Source organism: Babylonia areolata, chromosome 10 (assembly GCF_041734735.1).
Source record: "Babylonia areolata isolate BAREFJ2019XMU chromosome 10, ASM4173473v1, whole genome shotgun sequence".
NCBI lineage: Eukaryota > Metazoa > Mollusca > Gastropoda > Neogastropoda > Buccinidae > Babylonia > Babylonia areolata.
In genome coordinates this window covers 38,358,609-38,368,192 of record NC_134885.1, presented here as the reverse complement: position 1 = coordinate 38,368,192, position 9,584 = coordinate 38,358,609, and the positions used below count along the sequence as shown (strand labels likewise).

Here is a 9,584-nt window from a genome sequence, read left to right as displayed (position 1 = left end):
CCACACCATACCACACCACACTACACCACACACCACAAATCACTTCCCCATATCGTCGCGATGCACGTGCAGGAAAACGTGTGAACGAGTCGTGCCTGACAGACGACGACTGTGCCGATGACATGGGCTGTGCAGAGCAGGAGGATGGGGCCCTGGTGTGCCAATGTCTGCAAGGATTCCTGCCCGGCCCTGACCTTTCCTGCGGTCAGTATCGCTTGTCTTTTCTTTCAGGGTCAGTGCGGTGGTCAGAACAATCCTCGATCTACCTTTCCCCAGAAACACCCTGCTTTATTTGTCCGAACGCAGTGACTAGAACTGTTTGTTCTTCTAGCATCTGTCCTTTGTGGTCTGAATCACTGTTGTAACAGGTTCTATCCTGTGGTCAGTATTACTGGTCTAACTGGATATATGGTGTGGTCAGTGTCATGTTTTCCAACAGGATATTCCCTGTGGTCAGTATCACTCCTGACATGTTATTTCCTCGTGATCAGTGTGACTTTTGTTTTACGTCCTGTGGTGAGTATCAATGTTCTGACAGGATCTTTGCTGTGGTCGGTATCAGTGATAATGAAATGACAACACTGAATTGATGAATCCATTATGATCTAACAGGATCTTTGCTGTGGTCGGTATCACTGATAATGAAATGACAATAGATTGATGAATCCATTATGATCTAACAGGATCTTTGCTGTGGTCGGTATCACTGATAATGAAATGACAATAGATTGATGAATCCATTATGATCTAACAGGATCTTTGCTGTGGTCGGTATCACTGATAATAAAATGACAACAATAGATTGATGAATTCATTATGATCTAACAGGATCTTTGCTGTGGTCGGTATCACTGATAATAAAATGACAACAATAGATTGATGAATTCATTATGATCTAACAGGATCTTTGCTGTGGTCGGTATCACTGATAATGAAATGACAATAGATTGATGAATCCATTATGATCTAACAGGATCTTTGCTGTGGTCGGTATCACTGATAATGAAATGTCAATAGATTGATGAATCCATTATGAACTAACAGTATCTTTGCTGTAGTCGGTATCACTAATAATGAAATGACAACAATAAATTGATGAATCCATTATGTTCTAACAGGATCTTTGCTGTGGTCGGTATCACTGATAATGAAATGACAACACTTAATTGATGAATCCATTATGTTCGAACTGTATCTTTCCTGTGGTCGGTATTTAGACTTGTCGTTTCTCTCATTCTCTATCGCCTTGGCTACTGTAACTGAGTTCCCTATTGTCTGGTTTGCCCGCTTCATCCATTCAGTCCCTTCAGCGCATACAAAACTCTGCTGCCCGACTCGTCCTCAGAAAGAAAAGATCTGAGCACATCACTCCTGTTTTGCAACATCTCCATTGGCTCCCTGCCTCACACAGAATAAAGTATAAGACCAGCACTCAATGTTCTAAATGTGTTCACAAATCTGCTGCTTCCTATCTGTGTGGCTGCCGTCACCTTTACACTCCATCTCGCTGTCTGCGATCGGCTTCGGATCCGCTCTGTTTCCATTATGTTCCAACATGATCTTTGCTATGGTCGGTATCACTGATAATGAAATTAGAACACTGTATTGATAAATCCATTATGTTCTGACAGTATCTCTCCTGTGGTCGGTATCACTGATAATGAAATCACAACAATAGTGATAAAGGCGAAACAGTGGGTCAAACTGACCTGTAGGTGGTAACTGGTCCTTTGATGAAGGAATTTCCCTAGAGAAAACTCCACTCCCCATGAAAAAAGGGCCTAGGGCCCGAAACGAAGGGAACTTCCTTCATCAAAGGACCAGTTACCACCTACAGGTCAGTTTGACCCATTGTTTTGCCTGTTTCAAGTCCTGCAGTCAAGATTTCCTCTTCAATAGTGAAACCCAGCACAATAACACATATCAGATGGCTGATGTTCCAGTGCTGTGGGAGCCCAGTAGACAGGTGGGCGGTGAATGCCGGGTGGAGGCAGACTGTGGGGAGAACATGACGTGCACCCTGGTGCCTGGCCAGTCGGACACCCCACCTGTCTGTCAGTGTGTGACTGACCACTCTCCTTCGGAAGACAACATGGCCTGCCGTGAGTTTTCCCACTGTGCGAAGTGAAAACTCTGCGAAGTGTGTTCGTCTGTCTGTCTGTCTGTCTGTCTGTCTGTCTCAGCGTTCGTCTGCCTCATTGTGTGTGTGTGTGTGTGTGTGTGTGTGTGTGCTTTTCTGTCCGTCTATGTGTGTGTGTGTGTGTGTGTGTGTGTGTGTGTGTGTGTGCTTTTCTGTCCGTCTGTGTGTGTGTGTGTGTGTGTGTGTGTGTGTGCTTTTCTGTCCGTCTATGTGTGTGTGTGTGTGTGTTTGTCTCTGTGTCTGTCTGCGCAGACGAAACAGAAGACTAAGCAAAACCTTGAAAACATTAAGAGAACATAGTCATTGAACATTGAGCAGTCAGACGAGATCATTAATAGAATATGTTATCTTAGTCTTTTTCCTTCCAGAAGATGTGATGATGGATCATGAGTCAGACAGCACATTGCAAGAGGATGCCGTTTGTGATTGTGACAGACCCCAGTGAGTCTTTCAGACAGCACAGCAAGAGGATGCTGTTTGTAATTTTGTAAAAGAGCGCGCTAGGTTAAGCTGCTGGTCAAGCATCTGCTTGGTAGATGTGGTGTAGCGTATATGGATTTGCCCGAACGCAGTGACGCCTCCTTGAGCCACTGATACTGATACAGGTAGACCACAGTGAGTCTTTGAGGCAGCACATAGCAAGAGGATGCTGTCTGTGTTTGTGTCAGACCCCAGTGAGGTAGAGCAGTGTGTGACCAATCAGGACTGCCGACACAACAAGCAGTGCGTGGGGTCACCCGGTGCCCGGATGTGTCTCTGTGCGGAGGGATACCAGACCGACAGTGACGGCAATTGTGGTTGGTTTCCTTTGTGTGCTTCTTTCGTACCTTTCTGTTCTCTTTCTTTCTTTCTCCTTCTTTCTTTCTTTCTTTCGGCTTCCTTCCAATTACCAAGACTGATCCGAAAATTGAAGTTGAACGTTAACTCACTCAGTACGGCCAGTCCTCTCTTCTCCTCTACACAGACCCCTCGGATGTCCAGTGGGTGTCTGAATGACCCAACCTTTAGCTTCCGTCGTTAGAATTGTGGTATTCTTTGTCAACATTCACCTCTTCAGTATAAGAGCCTTCCGCATGCAATATTTTGATGATGTTAATTGGGGTGAAATGCTGTTAACGTCGTCTCTTTCGCCGTTCGTACGGAGAGAGTTAACATGACACACTGGCCGCGTTGGTCTTATAATGATGTTATTTTTCGCGTGATAGTGTGTGTGCTCGTATTGTTGTTAAAGTTTTGGTGTTATAAAGTATTTTTGATGTCGTCATTGTTGTTGCTTTTTGTGTGTGGCAGATTGGTAAAGACGCTGATTTGCCAGTATAGTGTCCGTCAGGGTTTGGGTTCGATTCTCGCTCTTGCCCTATCTCCCAAGTTTGACTTGAAAATCAAAATGAACGTCTAGTCATTCGGATGAGACGATTAAACGAGATTCTGTGTGCAGCACTCACTTGACGCACTGAAAAAGAACCCATGGCAACAAAAGTTTTGTCCTCTGGCAAAATTTTGTAGAATAAATCCACTCTGATCTCTCTCTCTCTCTCTCTCTCTCTCTCTCTCTCTCTCTCTCTCTCTGTGTGTGTGTGTGTGTGTGTGTGTGTGTGTGTGTGTCTGTGTGTCTATGTATATATATATATATATATATATATATATATCGTGTGACAGTTTTGCTGTTGTTGTTTATATTACGGTGTTGGTGTTGTTGTGGCATTACAGTGTCAGTGCAAGTGTTGCTGATTGATGTTGTTGGTGTTTGTCCAAATACAATAGACTGAGCAACACCTAGACGACACGTTTTTGGCATCAGAGATCTTTTTCCACCCCTCTTGCGGCCAGTCAGTGGCAGCCTCTGTGCGTGTGTGTTTGTGTGCGTGTGTGCGTGCGCGAGGGTGTAAGTGTACACGTGTTAGGATAGCTCTGTGCACGTGCGTGCGCGCGCGCGCGCGCGCGCGTGTGTGTGTGTGTGGGTAAACGATGAGGTATGTGTGTGTATGTGTGTGTATGTGGGGGTGGGGGATATAGGCGTATGTGTGTCTGCTTGTACAAGTAAGTGTGTGAGGGTGGGGTGTGTGTGTGTGGGGGGGGGGGGTGCCGTGGAAGTTGCGATGTGTAGCCTAAAAATGAGTGTGTGGAGGAGGGGGGGGGGTGTTCAGAGTAATGTGTGTGTGTTGGTGCACATGTACGTTTATGTGTATTTGATCGTGCTTTCATATCTGTGAAACTGCATGTTTGTTGCATATATGCTATGCATGTGTGTGTATATATACGTGTGAACGTGTGTCTGCATGTTTTACATTTATTTGCTTTTTTTTCATCTGTGTGTGTGTGTGAGTGTGTGTGTTGACTTAAGATTTTGCGTCTTTTAAATATTAGTAGTAGTAGTAGTATTTATATGTATTTTTCTTTTCTTTTTTTTTTTTTTTTCTTTCTTTTTTTTTTTTTTTTTTTTTTTGGTTATTTCTTACTTGATGTTTTTTGTGTGTTTTTTTGTTTTTCTCGAGGCCTGATTAAGCGCGTTGGGTTACGCTGCTGGTCAGGCATCTTGTTGGCAGCTGTGGTGTAGCGTATATGGATTTGACCGAACGCAGTGACGCGTCCTTGAGCTACTGATACTGATACTGTTGGTGTTTGCAGCGTTGATATTCCAGTGTTGTTATTGTTGTTTATGTTGTTGTTGTGTGATGATGTTGCTACTACAGTGTTAGCGCTGTGTGACAGTGTTGGTATTTCAGAGTTGTGATGTTGTGTGGCATCGTTGGTGATGCTGTTGTGATCTTACAGTATCGGTGTTGCAGAGTTGATGTTGTCGTTGTTATCGTTGTGTGGCAGTGTCGGTATTCCAGTGGTGTTTTTGTGTTGCAACGTTGGTGCTATTGTAGTCATTTTTCAGCCTCGGTGTTGCAGAGTTGATGTTGTCGTTGTTATCGTTGTGTGGCTGTGTCGGTATTCCAGTGGTGTTTTTGTGTTGCAACGTTGGTGCTATTGTAGTCATTATTGCAGAGTTGATGGTGTCGCTGTCATTGTTGTGTGTGTGTGACAGTGTCGTTACAGTCAGCAGCGGGGAGAGTACCGTGCAGGGATGACGCGGACTGTGACGTCAACATGACGTGTGGACCCTTTACGTCATCCACCGAACTGACGTGTGGCTGTGATGAAGACTTCGTCCTCAAGGCTGACGGACACTGTGGTGGGGTAGCTGCTCTGTCTGTCTCTGATTCTGTTGGGTCTCCTTCTTCGTTCATAGGCAGCAACTCCCACGTTCACTCGGATGGGCTTTTTATCATGCCTGACCTTTTTTTTTTCTCTCTCTACCAGCCATGTACGCAGTATTGCTCCGAATTCAGGGGTGTGGATGCCGGGTAAGTTCTTGTTTCCATAACCTGCCAATCAAACGCTGACATGGATTTACGGGTTTGTGAATTTTGCAGCCTTTTTTCTCTCTGTGCATTTTCCAAACCTTGTTTTTCGCTGTATTCTTTTTCAGCCATGTTTCTCACTGTGTCTTTTTCAGCCATAATGAAATGTCTTGTATTGTAATGCATTGTATTACATTTTGCCACAACATATTTCTGCGTGTGAAATCCGGGGCTGCTCTCATTCTTTTTACTGTCCACAAGTCCATAATGATATTGTGTTTTCCTATCAAAGTGGAGTTTTCTCAACATATTTACCAGGTACAACCCTTTTTTTTTCTTTTTTTGTTGTTGCCGTGAACACTTTTTTTGTTACATGCGCTACGTGAATGCTAGTATTAGGATGTTGAAATCAACCCTTGGACCTCGGGGTCTCATGCGGTTTTATAGGGTCTCATGGAGGTCTCAGGGGTTGAATGACCTTTAGTTGTCACCAAGCCTGTAGCTTAATCATGACGTCATATGACGGTTGTGGAAAAAACTTGAAAACATGATCGACTGCTTTATGTGGTCTTGACCTTTATTTATTAATTCGTTTGTTTTTTGATGGACATGCTAAAGGATGCCATTGGTGTTCCTGGTCTCACACTCCGCTGTCTGTTCAAGACGTTGCCTTCGGAGGTGTTCTTCTCCCTGATTCCTGAAAATCACAAAGATTTTTTTTTTCTCTCTCTCTCTCTCGAAGCCTGACTAAGCGCGTTGGAGTGCGCTGCTGGTCAGGCATCTGCTTGGCGGATGTTGTGTAGCGTATATGGATTTGACCGAACGCATTGACACCTCCTACTGATACTGATACTGATCAATCTTCTGGAAAATATTTGCATGTATACACTAAACATACACCACCATCAAAATCACTGACATACAAAGCAGATATCTAATTAATTCAAGAAACAAATGAATAAATAAATAAAGGTTAAAACCATTTAAAGCAGTCAATCTTGTTTTCAAGTTTTTCCACAACCGTCATATGACGTCATGATTAAGCTACAGACTTGGTGACAACTAAAGGTCATTCAACCCCTGAGACCTCCATGAGACCCTATAAAACCGCATGAGACCCCGAGGTCCAAAGGTTGATGTCAACATCCTGATACTTACTAATGCTGCACACGGGATCAGAGGGTTGATGTCAACATCCTAGTACTTTCTGATGGTCAGAGGGTTGATGTCAACATCCTAGTACTTACTGATGGTCAGAGGGTTGATGTCAACATCCTAGTACTTACTGATGGTCTGAGGGTTGATGTCAACATCCTAGTACTTACTGATGGTCAGAGGGTTGATGTCAACATCCTAGTACTTACTGATGGTCTGAGGGTTGATGTCAACATCCTGATACTTACTAATGCTGCACACAGGATCAGAGGGTTGATGTCAACATCCTAGTACTTACTGATGGTCTGAGGGTTGATGTCAACATCCTAGTACTTACTGATGGTCAGAGGTTTGATGTCAACATCCTAGTACTTACTGATGGTCAGAGGGTTGATGTCAACATCCTAGTACTTACTAATGCTGCACACAGGATCAGAGGGGTTGATGTCAACATCCTAGTACTTACTGATGGTCTGAGGGTTGATGTCAACATCCTAGTACTTACTGATGGTCAGAGGTTTGATGTCAACATCCTAGTACTTACTGATGGTCAGAGGGTTGATGTCAACATCCTAGTACTTACTAATGCTGCACACAGGATCAGAGGGTTGATGTCAACATCCTAGTACTTACTGATGGTCTGAGGGTTGATGTCAACATCCTAATACTTACTAATGCTGCACACGGGGTCCTAGGGTCGATGTCAACATCCTAATACTTACTAATGCTGCACACGGGACGCCGGTTTATCGTCTGATCTGATTAACAAACTAGTGTCCAGGTCGCCTGTGATGTTTAAGCGGCGGGGGAGTGTGTGTGTGTTTGTGTGTGTGTGTGTAAATAAAAGGGAGAGAAGGAGAGTTTTATCTTGTTTTGTGTGTCTGTGTCTTAAAGTCTGTATGCGTTTGTGTGTGTGTGTCTGTGAAAGAGAGAGAGAGATAATGTGCATGTGTGTCCCTGTGAAATATATATATATATATATAGAGAGAGAGAGAGAGTGTGTAAGGTTGTGTGTATGTGCGTGCGCGCGCATGTGTGTGTGTGTGTGTGTGTGTGAAAGAGAGAGAGAGTGTGTGTGTGTGGTTCACTCACCTCCAGTTCTAACCTGTAGAAAACTATGGTCAGAGACACCTTGAATAGTATTCAAAGCCACATGCTTTCTCTCTCTCTCTCTCTCTCTCTCTCTCTCTCTCACACACACACACTCACACTCACACTCACACATACACACTATCAGACGTCTGTCTCTACAATATAGAACATAAGGGAGCAGAACAAACGCACGTGTGTCGCTGTGCAGCTGGAAATCTTTTGTTAAAGTGAATGTAAAATGAGAAGGGGGTGGGGTGGAAGGGTGGCATAATTGGCAGAGGACAAAGAGCCACAATGGTAAACCCACACGATTGGCTGTATGCCAGTGTGTGCCACTGTGTATGGATATGTTCTGTTGAAGGTCACGCACACACAAATCTGAAAAAGCAGACCCGTGTGTACAGCTTATAATTAGGGAGGAACGGTTCAGTGGAGAACATATATCATTGTGAAAGACCGTTGTTGTTGTTGTTTTGCAGAACAACAACACGTCCAGTATTATTGTACAGTGTGTGTGAGGGTGAGTGTGTGGGGGGTGAGTGAGTGGGGGATGAGTGTGTGTGAGGGTGAGTGTTTGTATGTGTATGAGGGTGTGTGTGTGAGTGAGTGAGGGTATGTGTGGAGGGGGAAGCGGGGGGGGGGGAGTGTATGTGTGTGAGGGTGTGTGTGTTGGGCTGGTAGGGGAAGGATTTGTGACAGAGAGGGGAGTGGAACGGTGAGTTGGGGGAAACCGGGTGGATGAAGGGTGGAACCAAAGGAGAATACTTGGAATAGGTATAAATGCAGTCAAAGTGTGTGTTGGCGGGGTGGGGGAGTCGGAGAGGATAATTGAATGGTGAGTTGGGGGGAAACACGGGAGATGGAAATAGGAACCAAAGGTGAATACTTGGAATAGGTATAAGTGCAGTGAAAGTGTGTGTTGGTGGGGTGGGGGAGTCGGAGAGGATAATTGAATGGTGACTTAGGGGGAAACACGGGAGATGGAAGAAGGAACCAAAGGTGAATACTTGGAATAGGTATAAGTGCAGTGAAAGTGTGTGTGGTGTGTGTTGGTGGGGTGGGGGAGTCGGAGAGGATAATTGAATGGTGAGTTAGGGGGAAACACGGGAGATGGAAGAAGGAGTTTCAGTTTCAGTATCAGTGGCTCAAGGAGGCGTCACTGCGTTCGGACAAATCCATATACGCTACACCACATCTGCCAAGCAGATGCCTGACCAGCGGGAAGAAGGAACTAAAGGTGAATACTTGAAATAAATATAAGTACAATTGTGTGTGTATTTGTGTGTGTGTTGTGCAGAAATGAGGTCAATGGCCAACGGCGAGGCCCCGCTAACAAGCAACGTGGTGATGATGTCATCATGGAACCAGTGCATGCTGACTCTTCTCTGTCACGTGATGTCCAGTGTCCATTTCTATCTGCAGTAGCTGCTGTTGTGTCGACACAGACAGACAGACAGACAGACAGACAGACAAGCAGAGAAAGCTAACAAGTTTTCTGTTTTAGAAAAAAAAAAATCCTAAGACTCAAAAAGACGGAGAGAGATGTATGCCTGTTACAGAAAACATTTTTTTTCTCTCAAAGAGACATTGAAATGTCCGTTTTGTCCAAGAACAGAGACATTAAGGTTGTGTATTACAGAAAGAAAAATAGTTGTCTCAAAGACTGGGGTACGCAGAGTTGTTTGTCACAAAAAACAAAAAAAAACAAAACAAAAAAATCTCTTATGAGAGGGAGAGAGAGAGAGAGAGATTCTTTCAATGCACAATTAGAGAGAAAAAAAAGTTGTTTTTTGCAGCATTGCAACCTGTTATTCATTTATCATGTACATCTTTATTTATGTACTCAG

General features: G+C 44.1%; 1 protein-coding gene across 1 annotated transcript in view; it reads left to right on the top strand.

Moving 5' to 3' along the window:
* Window positions 1–9,197, top strand: part of LOC143286582 (uncharacterized) — a 21,347-nt gene extending 12,150 nt beyond the window's left edge. Inside the window, exons 9-13 of the mRNA XM_076594206.1 lie at window positions 73–204; window positions 1,944–2,102; window positions 2,809–2,937; window positions 5,175–5,321; window positions 9,035–9,197. Coding sequence (XP_076450321.1) covers window positions 73–204; window positions 1,944–2,102; window positions 2,809–2,937; window positions 5,175–5,321; window positions 9,035–9,162 — 695 coding nt within the window. The 3' untranslated portion in view covers window positions 9,163–9,197. The remainder of the gene's footprint in view (window positions 1–72; window positions 205–1,943; window positions 2,103–2,808; window positions 2,938–5,174; window positions 5,322–9,034) is intronic.
* The last annotated feature ends 387 nt before the right edge of the window (window positions 9,198–9,584 follow it).